The sequence below is a fragment of the Vipera berus genome (genome assembly GCF_964194415.1).
Source record: "Vipera berus genome assembly, chromosome: 3".
NCBI classification, from domain to species: domain Eukaryota; kingdom Metazoa; phylum Chordata; class Lepidosauria; order Squamata; family Viperidae; genus Vipera; species Vipera berus.
In genome coordinates, this window is record NC_138204.1 from 106,009,927 (window position 1) to 106,030,876 (window position 20,950).

Below are 20,950 nucleotides of genomic sequence, written 5' to 3' on the forward strand. Positions count from 1 at the left end.
TTTGTCAGTGCTGATGGGATTCAAGTGGCAGTCCATGTTTTAGGATTGTACCCAAAACACCTATCACTAGTGGAATTATTTTTGTTTTCTTTTGCTAAAGTCATTCTATTTGCAAGTCTTTGTATTTTGTTATCTTCTCCAGTTTCTCTTCTATTCTGCTCCAAATACTGCTAAGTCCACTATCATATTATTATTATTCATCTTGTTTTGTACTTTTTTCTCTTTATTTCTCTATATTAAAGCCAATATAAATTGTTTAAAAAATAAGCCCCATTGATGGGGAGAACAAGCAAACTAACATTTGATAAAAACAAGAAAAGTGAGATATAAGAAGATGGGGAAATAAAATTGTTTTTGTTTACATGCTATAAACAAAGATATTATAGAAAACAGAGTTTCTATAAAGAATTTATTAGCAAAATCATTATATTCTATTTCTCTGTGAACTTTTTCCAGTATTTTTATTCTTAATTATTTTTGCATAACAATTGTCATAATTAAACAAAATAATTCTTCCTATAAATAAATCTAGATATCTCTTCTTGGAAAGGATTGCTGCTCTAACAGGGAATCTGGCATTTTGAATAAAATAAAGTCAAGACACAATGCCAATATATTTTTCTATATAATTTTTATTAAAACTTTTAAACAAGAAGATAAAAACTGATACAAATTAATATAAAGTGAGGAGCAAAAAAGAAAAAGAAAGATATCAAAGAGAAGACAAAAAGCACAGGAACGGAAAAGAAGTTGAAAATGAATAGAAAAACAAAAAAGATATAAAATGTCATAGTCAGAACATCTGATGTTCTGTGGAGCTTCTTAATTCATTTATGTATTTATTAGATTTATATTTATGTATTTATTAGATTTATATCCCACCCTTTATTGAAAAACTCAAAGTGGCACACATACCATACCTATTTTCTCCCACAATAACCCTAATAAAATAAATGAATTTTTGAGAGAATTTTGTTACTCATTTAGTTATCGTGGCTATGTCTGGATTCAAATCTGGGTCTCCCTTCTCATAGAAACTTGCCACCCCATAAGAAACTAAGTACTTTTTTACATCTTCCATGTATCTGCCACAGATGCAAGCTTTACCCTCCCAGGAAAAAAAGGCATTCTCTAACAATTAGGTTTTTTTTAAGACATTTAGATTCAAATTTCTCTTCCATCATGAAGTCAGTTCAGTGCCCTTGAGTAAATATTAAAAAACAGATGCTTAATGATTTAATTTTGGTGGATTCTACTGCAAGTTGATTTGATTTGCACCTCCCAAATAAATATAACATCCTGGGTTTATTTAGTTTTATCTCCAAGCCTAATTAATTCACAAATTCTCTCTCTGTCTCTGTCTCTGTCTCTGTCTCTCTCTCTCTCTCTGTCTCTCTCTCTCTCTCTCTCTCTCTCTCTCTCACACACACACACACACACACACACACACACACAGATGAAATTCAGGAAACTAAATATTTATCCTATATTCCATTTTTAAAAACACAATTAGATTATCATCAAGACAAGCTCCCATCATACCTCATTAACTTGCTTTTTATCCAAGTGAAAAACTTGACCAGAACTTGTTGAAGCAATCTCTTCATAGACTTTATAACCAGTATGTGTTCTGTCATCACAGTCTCCAGTTAGAACAAATACAATCTGCATGATTTTTTTTTAAAAAAAGATGGTTATTTAAATAATCTTCATATGAAAATAAGAAAAACAGATCATCAGAAATCAGTTAGCGGAAGAAAACTATGCACTATAATATTAAAGAGATAAAAATTATAAGTACCTTCAATTTCAAAACAATTAGCAATACATTTCATAACAATGAAAAATGGCAGACTACATTAATATGTCAAATGTTAATTATTAATGTTAAATATTATGTAATTACAAATTTTATTTTATAGTCAATTTATGTATTATTTATTTATTAAACTTATATGCCACTCATCAAGCCTAGACAAATTTTTGCTTTTGTTTTACTTTATTTAACTAAATAACTGCTGGAATTGCCAGGTCTGTTTGAAGGTCTATTTGAATGAAGAGGTAAAAGTTGCAACTAGAGTCTCTTGTTTTCAGGAGACTTTCTAGCGTTTTTTCCTCCTCTCTGGCTGCATGTTCCAGGTTATGTTTTGCAGTCTGAATTACAGCTGGATTTCCAACTTTGATCAGTAGCACCAGAACAACAGGAGCTGCCTGACAGCTCAAGGGATTTAGCTTTTTGGTTCAGCATTCCAGAAAGTCCAAGAAATTACTACACACACAAACAACACAACACACAGACAAACACATATACAAATGCCTTTGCAAGAAAACAGTAGGATATGGAATATCCTGATCCAGCCATATCAACTTTTCCATCCTCTCCTACATCCCATGGTTGAGCATGTTTAGTCTTCACTGGATAGTTTTGTAGTTGACCTCATCTAATTTTTATTTTAACTTCTTCCATTCTTATGGGTTTGCCAAGCTGTGGCTATTTTCATTCTTGGCACAAGTGAGGGTATTTTGGCTACATAAATTTGATAAATAAGCATCAGAATTAGCAATAATTTTACATGGGGAAAGGAAATTGTTTTCCTTAATATCATCAATGGAATCACAGAAATAGGAATCATAGAAATTGTAAGGTGTGGTAGAAAATCATAGATTAATATTGTTTGAGCCTCATTATTATTTGTTGGAATTAGCTATACCATTGATTTGGCTCCCGATTGAGGATATATTAGACAGCAATCTGGAAGGAAGGAAGGAAGGAAGGAAGGAAGGAAGGAAGGAAGGAAGGAAGGAAGGAAGGAAGGAAGGAAGGATGCAGGCTGGATTCTCCCCCACTCTACCCTCTTTCGACAGCGACGACGAAGGAGAGAATGAGCCGATGGTGAGCCAACATGTCCTACCTTTCTCACTACCTGCCAAGCTCATAATCCCTAGGTCGGGTACACAGGTAGATTTAAAAGTGCTAGTTGATTCTGGATGTTCCCGATGCATTATTAGTTTACCATTTGCCTTACAATTGGGCATACGAGCAAAAATCCTCTTCAAACCTGTGAGGTTTGAGCAAGCCAATGGCTCCCTGATGGGAGAGACTTTAGTCACACAATTAACGGAGCCCCTACACCTAGAAATAGCACTGGGAGTTCATTCATTTCCTGGTGGCTCCCAAAATGACTGAGGCTGTGATCCTAGGATTAGCCTGGTTGGATAAATGGAAGCCATTTATCTGGTGGGAGAAAGGAATGAAAGCTGTGAGACTACCTATAGGGCCCAAGTCCCCCATTGATTCAACAGGGAATTTCAGCCCACCCAATGAGCGAGCACACATGGCTGCCTCATGGCCACCAGGCGAGCCGCTCATCCCTAGTGAGTATCGGGACCTAGCAGAGGCATTCAGTGAGAAAGAATGTGATACCTTGCCTCCTCACCGGCCCAATAATTGTTCCATTGAACTGTTGACAGGGGCCAAACTTCCATGACCAAGAATGTACACTTTGTCCCCCCTTGAAATGGAGGAGATGCAGCAGTACATGGATACAAACCTAGCAAGGGGATTCATTGAACGGGCCAAGTCTGCTGTGGGAGCCCCTGTGCTGTTTAAAGAAAAGAAAGATGGGTCTATTCATTTATGTGTTGATTATAAAGGTCTGAATGCGGTGAGTGTGGAAAATAAATACCCTCTCCCCCTCCTGAAAGACTTACTAACCCATCTGGCTAAGGGGAGTGTCTTCTCTAAGTTAGTCCTGAGAGAAGCACATTACCGGGTGAGAATAAAGGAGGGGGATGAGTGGAAAACTGCCTTCAACTGCCCCTTGGGAAGATACCAGTTCAAAGTCATGCCATTTGGGCTGCAGGGGGCCCCAGCCATATTTATGCAGTTGATTAATGAGGTCCTACATGAACATTTATACAAAGGGGATCTGGTGTATCTTGATGACATCCTGACATACAGTACGAATATGACTGACCATATAAGGTGGTGACAGAAGTGTTAAAGAAACTATTGAATGCCAAGCTTTATGTCAAATTGTCAAAATGTGAATTTCACCAAACCCGATTACATTATCTTGGCTATAGAATCTCCATTGAGGGCATTGAAATGGACCCAGCCAAAGTGAAAGCTATAATTGAATGGCAACCCCCAAAGACTCGCAAACAACTCCAGAGATTCCTAGGTTTTGCCAACTTCTACCATCAATTCATCCCCTCCTTTGCCAAGATTGCCCTACCCCTTACAGAACTATTAAAAACAGACAAAGGAGGACCAGGCCAACCACTAGCATGGACTATGAGCTGCCAAACAGCTTTTGAGAATTTAAAAAGACCATTTGCTGCTGAACCGGTTCTAAAGCACCCCTGCCCAGGGGAGCCCTTTGTAATTCAAGCTGACACCAACAATGTGGCAGTTGGAGCTGTATTACTGCAAAAGAATAAAAGTGGGGTCCCTCAACCCTGTGCCTACACCTCTAAGAAATTTACTGAAAGCGAGAGGAGATGGGGAGTCTGGTAGAAGGAGGCCTTCACAATTAGGTGGGCTCTATTAAACTGATGACACTATCTAGAACAGTGGTGGCGAACCTATGGCATGCGTGCCAGAGGTGGCACTCAGAGCGCTCTCTGTGGGCACGCATGCCATTGCCCCAGCTCCACCACCCCCTGTGGCTCCCTCCTCACCAGCAGTTCCCTCAGAGGAGAGTCACTCTGGGCATAGCCTGCACAGAGCACTGCAGTCAAGGACATGGCAGCCGGGCAGCAGGGACAAAACTCCACCCTTACACCCCATCGCATGCAGATGATGCTGCGGGACACATACAAAGGGTGTGGCCACCATAATGCTGCTGGACTGCTGGGGCGATCTGATGTGGTGGGCCATGGAGGCGGTGTGTGGCCCAGCAGGCAGGAGAGGTGGGGGCAGGGCAGGGGCAAGGCGGTTTGGGGCACTCAGTCTCTAAAAGGTTCGCCATCACTGATCTAGAAGGGAGCAAGGTGCCTTTTGAAGTATGGACAGATCACAAAAATCTAGAGGCACTGAGAACTCCTCGCAAATTGTCCCCAACGCAAGTGTGATGGGCACAGTACTTTAACTGTTTCATCTTCACTCTAAAGTACATACCAGGAGGAAAAAAACTTTCTAGCTGATGCATTATCGAGATTACCCCAGTACAAAAGCGAATGCGAAGAGGTTAACTAAGCAATCATCCCCAGTCCACAAACTGCCACTCAACTCACACATTGCAGGGCCCCTAACCATGATGGGGCAAAGAAAATAAAACAAAAGCTCCTCACTGATCAATCAAGCCTCCCTAACATGCAGGGATGGTTTGGCTTACAAGGGGGGGGGACTGCATTTGCCTGAAGCCCTCCGTCTTAATGCTCTCAAACATAGCCATGATATAAAACAGGCTGGACACTTTGGATATCTAAAAACTCTACATCTCATCCGCCAGCAATTTTGGTCGCCGGGGCTAAAACAGGATGTGGGAAATTATGTCAGGAGTTGTGCTGTATGTGCCACCATGAAAAGAATTCCAGGGAAAACCCCTGGGTTATTGCAACTGGTGCCAGATGCTTCTCAACCATGGGAAGAAATAGCTATGGACTTTATAGTAGACCTACCTGAAAGAGGAAATACTGTCATCTGGACTGTGATAGATCTGTTCTCAGAGCAGGCTCATTTTGTCACTTGGAAAGGACTCACATCAGTCCAACAACTCACTAAATTGTTCCTGAAACATATCTACCAGCTGCATGGAGCCCCTAAGTGAATAATTTCAGATAGGGGGGTGCAGTTCACAGCAACGTTTTGGAGGAGTTTTCTTAAATTAATTGGATCATCTCAAGGCCTATCATCTGCTTTCCATCCAGCTACCAATGGGGCTGCAGAATCCGCTAACAAGATGATGGAGCAATATCTCAGATGTTATGTTTCATTTCAACAAACAAACTGGACAGACCTCCTCCCTTTCGCAGAGGTGCATTACAATAATTCTGTTCACAGCAGCACCGGCTACACGCTTTTTAGGGTAGCCACAGGAAAAGAATTCAGCCCAATACCTGAATACCCTCAGTTGTCCTCTGCTTCCCAGACACTTGATCAATGGGTGATGGGGTGGAAAGAAGTTTGGAGAAACACAAAAGCTGCTTTGAAAAAGATTTCTGAGACTTATAAAAAGCAGGCAGATAAAAAGAGAGCCCCTCAAAGAACATTCCAAGTTGGGGAAAAGGTTTATCTGTCAACCAAATATTTACACCTAATGTTACCCAGTAAGAAATTAGGATGGAAACTTCTTGGGGCCTTTCCCCATCATAAGGATCAACCCAGTCACAGTAGAATTGAAACTCCCTAGGCTTTTAGGGAGAATTCATCCTGTTTTTCACTGCAGCTTGTTGAAACCTTTTCAAGAATCCACTTTAAGACCTCCCCCTAAGAAGGCACCCGGGCCCCTCATAGTGACGGGTCAAACCCACTATGAAGTAAAGTGTATTCTTGATTCTAGAATTTTTAAAGGGAAATTGCAGTACTTAGTACAATGGAAAGGATACTTGCTGTCTGAAGCCACTTGGGTGAAATCTAGTGATGTGAAAGCCGACCGACTCATCAAAAGGTTTTATAAGAAACACCCCAACAAACCAAAAGATAGGGTTTTAATGGGCTTTTAATTACGCTACAGGGTCTATCCTTTTTGTAAGGGGGGGCCAGATGTCAATGCTGCTAACATCGGATGTTTTTGCTTGACAACATAGGGAGATGTAGCCTTCCTTTAACTCGTATATTATTTTTAGAGGTAGAATTAGTGGACGCTGTGGGGAGTAGGGAGAATGTATCCCAAGACTGTTTGTAATGAGAGAAGATAATAATTTGGCAGGCTGTTAAACAGGTGGGAAATTTTGCATTTTAAGCTAATTGGAGAATGTGATTTATGACATTAAATTAAGGGAGGGAATTGTGGTTGATACAATGTGTTCAGGGGAGGAGAATTCAGATCTTGGCTTCTAATATGTACATGCCAAAGCTATGCAAGTATAATAAAAGATTCTTTAAGGTAAACAATGCCTTGAAGTTCTTTGAAGTACTGTATTTGTCGGAACCATGAGAGAAGGAAGGAAGGAAGGAAGGAAGGAAGGAAGGAAGGAAGGAAGGAAGGAAGGAAGGAAGGAAGGAAGGAAGGAAGGAAGGAAGGAAGGAAGGAAGTTTTATGCCATTTCAATCATTCTGCCTTTAAACAGCTCACAACAAAGATACAATAAACAGACACATTATTCATAAAATAACAAAATCATCCTCACATACTAAGATTTATTTCTGAATAGAATAGTATAGCACTGCCCACCTTTTGTACACAGAATATATATTTCATAAGACAGTTGTAGTGTGGTTTGGAACAGGCAGTATTATAAGAGGGCTCATACCTGGGACTGCTTCTGCTGAATGAGCTGCAAGACCTCGTGAGTCAGTTTATAATCTTTGGACCGGGCATCAGTAAATACATAGATGAATGAACCAGGAAGAGAAATTTCTAGAGCAATTTTGATGGCCCCAATGCTCATCTCTGGGCAGTCACCACCTCCCTATGGCAAACAGAGAAATGAACAAAATACCTAAATCAAAATCAATCTGAAAGATAAAGAAGTTACAAAAATTCTAATCCTAATACTATAGTTTACACAATAAGGTTTTTCTTCCTGTACTTCTAAGGTTGTGGATGTAACAGTATTTTTGCAAGTTACTAATGCATTCTATTTTTTAGTTTTAATTGCTTTTAACACTAGTCTATCTGGAAGATCACCTGAAGAAACACATCTAAGGAATCAGTAAAAACTGCTCATTAGCTAAATTCTATATATTACAACTTGATTCATTACTCTGTTTGGGAGCACCAATACTTCAAAATGTAGCTTCTGATTTTCCAATGGAAAGCCAAGCCAAAAGAAAAAAAATCTAGCAGCTAGAATTAACATGGCAGAAGAATGTTTTAAAAGGAAATGTGTTTGGGTTTTTTTTTGTTTTTTGATTCATGTGAACTGGCAATGGTTTTCTGTCTTTGGGGAAAAAATAATATAAGCTCTATTATTTTTTCCTGCTGGTATAAAAAAACATTGCTTTGATAAATTACCATATTATCTTGACTCCCAATGTTGTATATGTTTTATTTTATTCCTAAAAAGCCTCATCTTCTTAAGCCTTTTTTCTGTTTCTCCTATTATTCCCATTTTAGAAACAAAATGATTAAAAATAACAGCTGATTTTTCATGTACACCACTTAAACACACAACTCAAAAAAAATCTTCTAGGATAAAATTTGGCATCCTAAATATTCAATCTAATATTTACCAAATATTTTGTCTTCATTTCCAATTAGTCACATCCAGCAAAGCCAACTTTACTGCTGGATCTCCCAAACTCAACCTGGACAACTTGAGTTGATGCAAAGTCATTGCTTACAACTGAGATTTGCTGCCACCATTTTTTATTTGTGCCCTTAAATATCTTTGTAGAAGTAAGACCAAAAGAAGGAAAACATCTTCTCCTTTCTGTGTTATCTGGGTAACTCAAGGACATCTTCAGCCTGAATCTGATTGACATTTTGGAGATGTTGAGGCCTTCTAAAACATGTTACCAGATTATAATCCCCAGTTACAGCTGGCCATCTAATTTTCGAAAACTGTTTACTCCCAGACCTTGGAGTAGAGTGGTTACCTCTGTCCCTGTAGGCTGCTTTTTGTATTCGATCTGTCTCTCTGGATGTCTATTATCCATTTCCTAATATTTTTTATTGTTCCTTTTCTTTTTAATGTAAGGTGCCCAAAATCATTTGCAGTCTGGCAGCCTCTACGTTAATTAAATAAAACATAACCTAACATAGGCATGAAAAGTACCTTGTTCAAACTGCATTTAAAATATATAAAGAAATATCACAGCAAGGGAAAACCAAAGATAAAGATTAAGCTTAAAGAAAATGGGGATTCAGAACAGGAAGTATGAAAAGAAGAGCCATAGGTAGACTCATCCAATATATCAAGAACTCAGAGAAATGTTAGCTTGAAGGAAACCAAAGTGATTTGACCCCCATACAAAATTAAAACTCTACAACTGTTCTGTCTATAAAATGCCCAGGTCTAGTCTAAATACTCATTACCATTAGAAGTCCATTAGAGGTTACCATTACAAGTTAGATTTCTGCCCACATCCTGAATTATTTGACTTCATTGGAGAGGGAGGAGTTTAGCTCTTCCTTTTGTCCTCAGACACACTGTTCATAGAGAAAATGAAAAAGAACTAATTTTTTGTAATAGTTATTGTTATGTAGTGGGTTCTGGTGAGCAGGAATGAAGACACACGGCTGATTATAGAGAAACTCATTCTTTATTTCTAGATGGAACTGTACTTGAGCTTGGGCTGCTCCCAGCCCCAATATATAGCCAAGCCCTATGGTAGCAGCCAATAAGATTGAACCCGCGCTTGCCACCTGAGGCTGACCAATTGTAGGCCCGGAGACAGCCTTTCTGGGTTGCTGGAGAGCCGTTAGCTCTCCAGTAACACACGTGGTATGGTACCCAAAAGCCTAGTACATAACACCCCTCCCTCCTAAGATCAGGCTATAATCCCATTAATAAACTTGACAACAGCCAAGACTATGAATCACTCCCAACAACCAAAATACATAATAACAAAATAATAACAAAATAATCAAAAATAATGCTTATGCATTCACGGTGGCTAGAATAACATTACGCGACCTTTACAGACGTGCCATTGCAGTAGGGACTACAATAAGATTAAACAACGGCTAAACGGCTTGCCAATGCAGTAATTACTACAAGAGATTAAACAACGTCTCAATGAACATGCTTACAGGCAGTTTCAAAATGCCCCAATTTCTGTAGGTAGTGGTACAATTGTCACACACTATACATCACTTTATTTTACAATATAGTCTGTAAGATATGCGGGAGGTTTGTGTGGCCTGGAGGAACGCCTTGAAGTTCCTCTCACTTTGTGGTCTATCAGCTCACGCGGTGGGCTGGGTAGACCCATGTCCCTTTGTGCTCCATCATCCAGGGGAATTGAAATGCTCTGGCTGGCCTCACCAGGTTGGCCCACCCCAGAGTCAGTCTGTTCTACAGAGTAGGCACAGCGGTTGCTAAGATTCGGCTGGCTCGCCTGGTCAGGGGTTCCATGTTGCACTTCTGAGCTACCTGGCTCTTCCTCGGAATCAACTTCTGCTGAGAAGGGGAAACCCTGGTGGTTCTGGTGTGGGCTGGCTTGGGTGCCAGTTTCAGGACTTCGGGAGGGACTTATGCCACAGTCCTCTCTTAGTGACCATTCTGGAAACCTCTTTCTAAGCTGGTCAATGTGTCTTCTGACCAGTCACCCTCCCTCCAACCCCACTTCATAAGATAGGGGTCCGGATGCCTTGGTCACCTGACCAGGAACCCATAAATTTCCTGGCCCATAGTTTCTGGCCCTAACCAAATCACCCATTTGCAGCCCACTAGGGGGTTTTGGTCTAGAGGCTTAAGATGCCACTCTGTCTGGATGCAACCTGTCCAGTTTAGTAATTAAACATCTTCCCCAATGAAGCTCAGCAGGACTTTTACCTGTAGCAGTGCAGAGCGTAGAATGCTGGCAGAGCAAAAAATCTGCCAATCTGTGATGCCAGTCACCTGTGATAATACGCTTGAGTGCCTCCTTTGTTGTCCTCACCATGCGTTCGGCTTGTCCATTCGAAGAAGGATGAAACAGTGCAGACGTAGCATGTCTGATGAGGTTAGCTCTAAGAAAAGCCTGAAACTCAGCAGCACTGAATTGAGCCCCATTATCAGAGACTAAAACGTCAGGCAACCCATGTGTTGCAAAGAGTTTTCTCAGCAAGTGGATGGTCCTAGCAGTAGTCATATTAGGGATTGGAATTACTTCCAGCCATTTTGAATGGCTATCCACTACAATCAGGAAAAGCTGTCCTTGAAAATGCCCAGTGTAGTCTATATGAACCCTGGACCAGGGGGTGTGCGTTTCTTCCCACCTGTGAACTGGGGCCTGAGGCATTTCAGGCCTAGATTGCTGGCAAGTATAGCAACCATGAACTTGATCCTTCACTGCCTTATCCAGGCCAGGCCACCAAAGGTAGCTCCTAGCTAAGGTTTTCATCCTTACAATGCCCGGATGGCCTTCATGTAAAGAGTGTAAGACTCTGTCCCTCAATGAAGTGGGGATAATGACTCTGTTGCCCCATAAAATGCAGCCCTTGTGCACAGAGAACTGATGTCTCCTGACAAAATAACTTTGAAATTCAGAGCCTAGACTTTTTTCCAACCAGCCCATGTATACCCATGACAACACTCCTGACAAAATAACTTTGAAATTCAGAGCCTGGACTTTTTTCCAACCAGCCCATGTATACCCATGACAACACTCTGCTCAAAATTTTATCTGTGGCAGTTTCAGCAGCAATATTCCCTGCGTGGAGGGGAAACTCAGGTAAGTCCTAAATGGACAATATTTTAGCAGCAGGAGATGGATCAGGATCCATTAGTGGCAGTGGTAGTCTGCTGAGGCCATCCGCATGGCCCATTTCCTTCCCTGGTTTATGAATTAACTTAAAATTGTATGCAGACAAAAATATAGACCATCTCAGCATTCTTGGAGATAGTATATGGGGAGTTTGTTTGTCTGTTGTGAACAATCCCAAAAGAGGTTTGTGGTCAGTGTAGACAGTGAAATCCCTGCCATATAAATAATCATGAAATTTCTTGACTCCAGCCACTATGGCCAAGGCTTCTTTATCAATCTGTGCATAATTGCACTCAGCAGAAGATAAGGTCCTAGAATAAAATGCAATAGGGACCTGTTTCCCATTTTTCTCTATGTGGCTTAAGACTGCCCCCACCCCATAGGGAGATGCATCACATGCAAGACATACAGGTTTAGACTCTATGTAATGAGTTACAGTGGACCTTTCTGATAGGAGGGCTTTCAAATCCTGGAAACTTTTTTTATGTAAGCTAGTCCATTTCCAAGGGGCTTTTTTTTATCAAGCAGCCTATGAAGGGGCTCTGCTATCGCAGCCTTATGAGGTAGGAATGTGTGATAAAAATTTAGGAGGCACAAAAATGCTTGCAGCTCTCCCCTTGATTTAGGCCTTGGAGCCATTTTGATGGCCTTCACTTTTGAATCAGTGGGGTGAATTCCACTAGCATCGATAAGGAACCCCAAGAATTCCGTTTATGAGACCCCAATACTACATTTATTTTTCTTTAATTTGAGGCCCGCATCATGGAGCCTCTGCAAAACAGCCCTGAGCCTATTGGCCAACACTTCTGGGGATTCCCCGGCAATGAAAACTTCATCAAAATAGGGGGAGACACCCTGAATACCCTTAAGAGTGTGTTCCATAATCCCTGCACTAAATCAAGTTTAGCAAAAATGGTTCCCCCTTGCAAGGAGGCTAAAATATGGCTGACTACAGGAACCGGATAACCATGTTGATTAAGGGCCTTATTTAATGTGCATTTATAATCAGTGCAAATGCGAACTTCCCCATTGGACTTCAAGTGGGTGGCAATAGGAGTTTCCCACTTTCCCCCATCAACAGGCTGTAATACGCCCTGTTCTACTAACTTATCTATTTCAGAATCGATTTTGTGCTTTAGGGCAAAAGGAACCCTGCGAGGCTTAATCCTAATTGGCACAACATTAGGATCTAACTTAAATGAAATTGGCGGGCCAGTGTACATCCCCAGGGTTGATTCAAAAACATCCGCGTATTCCTCGCAAACTGTCATGAGGTCTGCAGTTTGTGTACGATTAATGCCTGTAATTTGAATGCCCAAAGCATCAAACCAATCAAGTCCAATAAGACTCGTTCTTTGGCCCTCTACTACTATGACATCCAGGTTCCCCAAAAACCCTTTAAATTTTACCAATAATGTGGCTTCACCCTTAACTTTAATGTGAGCATCCTGAAAATCTGTTAAAATAATATCTGAGGGCCTTAGTTTAGCCCACTGGTTACTGCTCCTACACACAAAGTTGAATGTGTCTTGCGAAATGATTGATACTACTGTCCAACTCCATCTTACATGGAACTCCTTGTAGCTCTATCAAGAGCTTGAGTTTAGGCTTGAGGGGATGTTTATATTTTGTGTACTTGTAAATAAGTCTATTGATGTCCATATCATATCTATTCTCGACCAGGAAAGGTGTCTGTTAGAATAGAATGTATATTGCTTCTTTTCCGGATATTTTTCTCTCCAAACATCTAGTATATTTAATTTGTCCACCATATTATGAAAAGATTTTGGAAGTGTTCTCCTTAGGGTCTTATTATTATTATTTTTGTCGTATTATAATCCAGCTCGGCCTTTACAATAGCACTGAAATCTCCAATCATACATATGCTTTTAAATTCCAATTCTACAGTATTATTTTCTGGTGTAATTTTGAATAGAAATTTTCTTGGTTTTCATTTGGGGCGTAAATCGCTACCAATAAAGTTTTTTAAAAATTCATAATTACTTCCACCATTAAAATTCGCCCTTCTTCATCTGAATATAACTATGTAGTTTGTATTATTTTTTGAATATATAATACACCTCTTTTACTCTGATCTGCAAGTGAGGTATATAATTCTCCCAATTTTGGATATTCTAGTAGATTTTTATGTTGTTTCTTAATATGAACTTCTTGTAAACAAATTATATCCATTTTTAATTTCCCCAATTTATTCAGTGTTCTTTTTCTTTTTATAGCCGAATTCAGACCATTTATGTTTATTGAAATTGCTTTTATTTCTTCTTCCATGATTATTTATTTGAAGTTATAGTTGCTCTCATTATTCTCTTCTCTCTTTGCTCTTTTGCCTCTTTTGCTCTTGTCCCTTCTCTCAACACCCTTTCCTCCTGTTCTATGCTATACTTACTCCGTTGCTTCTCTTCTCTTGTCTCCTTGCTCTCTGATTACTCTTTCCCCTCTCAGCCTTTCTTCTTCTTGCTGCCCGAAGTATTGATCATAGAAAAGTTCTGCTTTCTCTAATGTGTCCAGTCTATGTCTCTGTTCTTGCCAATTTATCATTACTCCTTCTGGTATTAACCATCTCAAATTTATCCCTTTTTTAATTAAGCATTTTGTCAGAAATTGATACTCCTTTCTCAGGTCTCTCACTCTTCTTGGGATCTGTTTTAACATCACTATCTCTCTTCCTTTATATTTTATTTTAACATTTCTCAGCTTCTGTAGTATATCTACCCTTAATGCTTTTTTAGTAAATCTTATATGCACCTCTCTGGGGAGAGTATTTCTCGTTGCATATCTAGTGTATATTCTAAATATCTCATCTAAACCATTAATTATCTTTTCCTTGCTTTCCTCCAATGCTTCTGCTAATATTCCCACCATTACATCTGCTAGGTTCTCTCCCTTTTCTTCTTCAACATTTTGGAATCTTAAATAATAATCAGCTCTATCCATCTCTAAAGCAATAATCATTTTCTCCTGGTTCCTGTCTGTTAATGTAAGTCGGTTATCAATCTCCTCTAGTCTCTTATCTGTTAATTCAATTCTTTATTCCACTTGTTGCAATCTTTGTTCATTTTTCTCCATCAGTTCTTTGACCTCTTTTAGGTCCTCTTCTAGTTTGCCAATCCGTTCTTTGAAGTCTGTGTGTAGAGCCAGTATCATATTTTTCAATTCCATGTTGGATCTATCTTGCTGTGTTGTGTTGTCCAGTGATTTCTGTGCCACCGGACTCTGTGATATTAGGGCATCTGTTGCTGGGTGTGTTGTGGTCTTCTTCATTTTCTCCAGTAGTTTGTAATCCAAATGTTGATGGGGTATTATAATCCAAATGTACTCCAAAAAAAACCAACAGTATGAAAAATTTCAGCGACAAGTAAAGGTGAGTACAAAGGGAAAAGGAAAGAAAAAGAAAAAGAAAAAGCCAAATATCCTTATATCTTAAAAAAGAAAGAAAGAAAGAAAGAAAGAAAGAAAGAAAGAAAGAAAGAAAGAAAGAAAGAAATCAATCCATACAGGTTATGCTCTTTGTTCATTTCAGAGTCTCTGTGCCTTAGTCCAAAAGAAAAAAAAAATCAAAGTAAAAAAACAATCCACCATTCCGCAAACTAAAAAAAAACAGACTCTGTAAACTTATCAGTGAGTTCAGCAGCTGTCATTCAAGGTCACTTACTCTTCCTTTTTTTCTTAAGCTTCAAGGGTATTCTCAGCCGAGATACTTAATTCATTGCCTTCTTTTGCCTTCCATTGTTGTCCACCACTGCAGTTCCAGGAGAGGAGCAGCTCAAAAATCCGCTCCCCCCCACTTCTACATGGCTTCAAATTCTTCTTATTTTGCCCCCTACAGTTTCCAGCATTTAAGGATTCTCAATCTTCTCACCCAGGCAATCCTCCAAACTTACTTTCAAGATCTTCCAAGTGGCCGCCCTGGCTTGTGACGGCTCACAATGGCCATCTAACAGCTGCTGGTCCAGGAAGCTTCTGTCGGCTCTCCAGGAGGATGCAATCTCTCCTGTGCTGCCAAAACTGTGCCTCCCTTCTTCACCGTCCCTACAGGATGGCTCTGATCTGTCTGAAACTCAGACAGATCCCCCAAACAGCTGAAAAGCGACAATCCTTCAGGAGCTTCCAAAGGATGTCATCCCGCCACGGCACTGGCGCTCAAAAAAAAAAATTACAATTACAAATTGAAAAGACAAATTGAACTAGATTTGGATAAATGGAAAAAGGTACAACTATCATTAATGGGCAGGATTGCAATAATCAAAATGAATTTATTACCACGATTGTTGTTTTTGTTTTCAACAATACCAATAAGATTGGAAAAGAAATATTTTGAGGGGCTAAATAAAATAATTTTGAAATATATTTGGCAGGAGAAAAAAGCAAGGATTAATTTAAAAATGTTACAGGATGCAAAACTCAGAGGTGGGTTTAGCTTACCTAATTGGGAATTATATTACCAGGCTGCAGTAATGTCATGGATGAGAGAATGGATTTTACTGAGGAATACTAGATTATTGACATTAGAGGGACATGATTTACAGTTGGGATGGCATTCGTTCATATGGTATGGGAAAAATAGAATACACAGCTATTTTTAGAGACATTCTATCAGGAATTCTTTATTGATGGTTTGGGAGAAAATAAAGAGGAAGCATTACTTGAGGATTCCAGATTGGCTTTCAATGATGGAAGCATTAATACACCCCAACATGTTTAATATGGGAAACATTATAAGATATAAAGACCTACTTACAGATACGGGGAAGCTGAAAACCAAACAACAATTAGAGGAACAAGGAATAAAGATGGATTGGTACATGAGAATGCAAATACAATCTAGATATGAAGAAGATGCTAAAATAGTTGGTTTTAATTTGGAGAACAGAGTTAGATGAAATACTGAAGAAAAATGTATTAAAAATGTATAGCTACTTACTATATAGGGAATTAGAGGAGGAGCAAGTTAAGGAGTCAATGATAAAATGGTCAAGAAATTTTGGATATATGATTGAATTAGATAGATGGCAGCAATTGTGGGAAAGAAACTATAAACTGACAATGGCTACAGCGTATAAAGAAAATATGTACAAGATGTTCTACAGATGGCATATGTCTCCAGAAAAACTAGCTAAAATGTTTAAGAACAGATCTATGAAATGTTGGAAATGCCATTAAATACCAGGCTCTTTCTATCATATGTGGTGGATGTGTGCAGAAGCTAAAACCTATTGGAACATAATCAAATCATGGATAGAAAAGATGATACAACAACATATAGAATTAAGACCAGAAATATTCCTGTTGGGTATTTTACCAGAGAAATATAGCAAAGAGAACACATATTTGATTATTCATATAACCACTGCATCTAGGATTGTGTTTGCACAAAACTGGAAGGCACTGAAAGCTCCTCCAGAAGAAGAGGTGATCGGGAAAATAATGGAATGTGCAGAAGTGAATAGATTAACAATGATAATTAAAGATAAGACAGAGTCAGAGTATTATGAAATTTGGGGAAAATTTAATGAGTGGGTAAAAAAGAGAATATGCTTAAAAGACTAACACTAATTTAGATGGAAGAAAAATGAGGAGATAAGGATATTATCATACCTAATATAGACATTGAAAATCCAAGGAGAGGAGCTGCTCGGACATCACCCCTGAATTGTATCAAAAGAGGAATGGGAGGGAAGAAAGTAGAGGAGAGAGAGAAGAGAGTAGAGGAGGGGGAAGGAAGTAGGAAGGTTGGAGGGAAAGAGGAGGAGAAGTGGGGAGAAACGGGAGGGGAGTGGTGAGGGAAAGAGGAGAGGAGAGGAAGAAGAGGGAAGTAGGAAAGAAAGGAGAAAGGGAGAAAGAAAGTAGAGAAGAAGGAAGAGAGAGAAGGAGGGTGGATACAGTGAAAGGGGAAATGGGCGAGCAGCACCCAAACCTATGTGTATGTAATTATGTATGGCAATATATTTGTTGACTTGTTTGTGTAAGAAATGGGAAAATAAAATTGAATATTAAAAAAAGGGAAAAAAAGAACTAATTTTTTTCTTGGAAAGCTCATTGATTATAATGCCTTGATAAGATCACACTTGGAAAATTGCATCCAGTTTTGGTTGACACAATATAAAAAAAAGTGTTGAGACTCTAGAAAGAGTGCAGAGAAGAGCAATAAAAATGATTAAGGGACTGGAGGCTAAAACATATAAGAAATGGTTACTGGAATTGGGTATGTCTAGTTTAATGAAGAGAAGGACTAGAGGTGACATGATAGGAGTGTTCCAATATCTCAGGGACTGTCACAAAGAAGAGGGAGTCAAGCTATTCTCCAAAGCACCTGAAGGCAGGATAAGAAGCAACAGATGGAAACTAATCAAAGAGAGAACCAACCTAAAACTAAGAAGAAATTTCCTGACAGTTAGAACAATTAATCAGTAGAACAGCTTGCTTCCAGATATTGTGGGTGCTCCAACACTGGAGGTTTTTAAGAAGAGAATGGACAACCATTTGTCTGGAATGGTGTACTGTTTCCTGCTTTGGGGGGTTGGACTAGAAGACCTCCAAGGTCCCTTCCAGTTCTGTTATTAACTTATGGAGATTCTTGTTCAGGAATTTAGCCAATCAACCTCCCTACTCTTACTGTACTTGATGTAAATAGAGATTAATCGATGAGTCAGTTGTTGCTCCATTCTGATCTAGTGAAACTCTCTTGTTGTTAGTTGTGAAGTCCTGTCTGACACATCGCAACCCCATGGACAACATTCCTCCAGACCTTCCTGTCCTCTACCATCTTCTGAAGTCCATTTAGGCTCACGCCTACTGCTTCAGTGACTCCATCCAGCCACCTCATTCTCTGTCATCCCCTTGTTCTCTTGCCCTCAACCTCATGGATCTTACATTCCAGGTTCCTATGGAGAAAAAATCTTTACAGCATCGGACTTTCCTTTCACCACCAGATACATCCACAGCTGAGCATCCTTTCGGCTTTGGCCCAGTCGCTTCATTCTTTCTGGCGCTACTAGTACTAGCCCTCTGCTCTTTCCCAGTAGCATATTGGATGCTTTCCGACCTGAGGGGCTCATCTTCCAGCGTCATATCTTTTTTCCATGGAGTCCATGGGGTTTTCATGGCAAAGATACTGGAGTGGGTTGCCATTTCCTTCTCCAATGGATAATGTTTTGTTAGAACCCTCTGCTATGACCTGTCCATCTTGGGTAGCCCTGCACAGCATAGCTCATAGCTTCATTGAATTATGCAAGCCCCTTCGCCATGACAAGGCAGTAATCCATGAAGGGGTGAAACTCTCTAGAAGCTTGCTTTTTCAGAAATGCATGTACACCAGCTAAATACATGACTCATGTTCACAATCCCATCATGAGACTCAATATATGAATCATGTATTCAATCTCATGATGGGATTATGAATAGGACAGACAGAAAATGTGTTACAAAGAGAAGAGGAGTGCAAGATCCCCCCCAAAAAATAACTTTAAAATAGGTTTGGCAGTGACAGTTAGCTGTGATTCTTAAATGAATCTCCCATGTTCTATTCCTGTAGGTGAATGGCAAAAGAAAATAATTGCCTGTAGTATATATGTTTTCATCATGTGCTTTCACTTTTCCCCCCCCACAAGATGGCAGCGGGTTCACATGCAGCGGCCCTGAGCTCCCAGTACTGGTGTGTGGTGATTGGATTAATGTGTGTATGGATGAGTGTACACAGTGTAGTGCAAGGGGCTAAATTAGCCTACACACGTATAGAGCTGCTAAACATTGGACTTGCAAGGCAATCTAGAATTACCAGCGATTTTCAGCAGTCCCATAACATACCGAACTGCATAGTGAAGCCTCCAGGATCTCCATGGATGGCCGGGGAGGAGATGGCATAAGCGAAAGAGAAAGGAGTGAAAGCAAAAATGTGGCTGCAGGGCTGGGATATTGATTCGACTCAGAAAGCAGCCTCATAGACCAGCATCACCGAGTCTTCTTCTGAGCAATGCCAGATCCCTCATCCATAAAATTGACGAATTACAGCTGCAGTTGGCAGCAAGCAGGCTTCTCCGTGAATGTTGTGTGATGGTTGTCACGGAGACCTGGCTACATCCAGATGTACTGAATGCAGCAGTGGAGCAGACAAGCTGAGTTATTCACCGCTCTGACAGAGATAAAGGCTCTGGTAAGAGCAAAGGAGGAGGACTCTGTGTGTATATACATTGTGACTGGTGTGCCAACAGCAGATTAGTTTACACGTATTGCTCCCCAGATGTGGAACTGGTGACTGTCGTATGTAAACCTTTTTACTTGTCTAGAGAAATTACTGTGGTAATTATTACAGCTGTTTATGTTCCACCTGATGCCAATGTCAGCACGGCACTTTCCAAGCTGTATGATGTCATCACCAGGCAGCAGCAAACTCACCCAAAGGGTGCTCTTGTCATGGCTGGGGACTTCAATCAAGCTTGTCTGAAGACAGTTCTCCCCAAGTTTGTACAGTATGTGCAAGTTCCCACCAGAGGGAAGAACACTTTAGACCACATGTATTCTAATCTGAAACAAGCATACAGAGCTTTCCCTCTCTCACACCTGGCTACATCTGACCATCTTTCACTCCTGTTGTGCCCAAAGTATGTCCCTCTCAGGAAAAGAACTCAGGCAGTCACAAAAAGGGTCAACCTGGCCAGTGGGTGATCTCAGCCAGTTGCAAGACTGCTTTGAAACCACTGACTGGAGTGTATTCGAAGATCAAGACCTGAATGCATACACAGATGCCGTACCTCTTATATTAGAACATGCACTGATAGTGTAACAACACAAAAGTGCATTAAAGTTTACGGGAACTGTAAACCCTGGATGACTGCAGAGATACGAACACTCCTGAGAGCCCAGGATTCTGCCTTTAAGGCAGGGACAGGGACACATACAGAGAGGCCAGGGCAAATCTTAGAAGACGGATTAGGATGGCAAAACAGCAATATAAACACAAGGTGGAGAACCACTTAGCAGACAACAATCCGAGGCAAGTGTGGCAGGGACTGCAGCTTTTAACCAACTACAAGGGCAGTATGAGGAGCATGGTTAACACCGATGCCTCGTTGGCTGAGGAGCTGAATATCTTCTTCACTCACTATGAGGTAAAAAGACCAGATCCCGAAGCCTCTGCTGGCCGGCCTTCTGATTTTCAGCAACTCACCCTATCTGAAGACCAAGTGAGAACTGTATTGAAGGCTCTGAATCCCAGCAAAGCTGCAGGCCCAGATGGAGAGCTGGGGATAGTGGTTAAGAATTGTGCCGACCAATTAGCAGGGGTTCTGACAAGGATTTTTAACATCTCCTTGCAAACGGCATGTGTACCATCGTGCTTGAAAGCAGCTACCATTGTCCCAGTCCCCAAGAAAACTGCAGTTGAGTGCCTGAATGACTACAGACCTGTTGCAT

General features: G+C 40.2%; 1 protein-coding gene across 1 annotated transcript in view; it reads right to left on the reverse strand.

Annotated features, from left to right (window-relative positions):
- HMCN1 (hemicentin 1) overlaps positions 1-20,950 on the reverse strand; it is a gene marked incomplete at its 3' end in the record, with an annotated part of 484,864 nt that overhangs the window by 425,868 nt on the left and 38,046 nt on the right. The window contains 2 exon segments of the mRNA XM_081325521.1: positions 1,543-1,665; positions 7,420-7,578. Coding sequence (XP_081181647.1) covers positions 1,543-1,665; positions 7,420-7,578 — 282 coding nt within the window.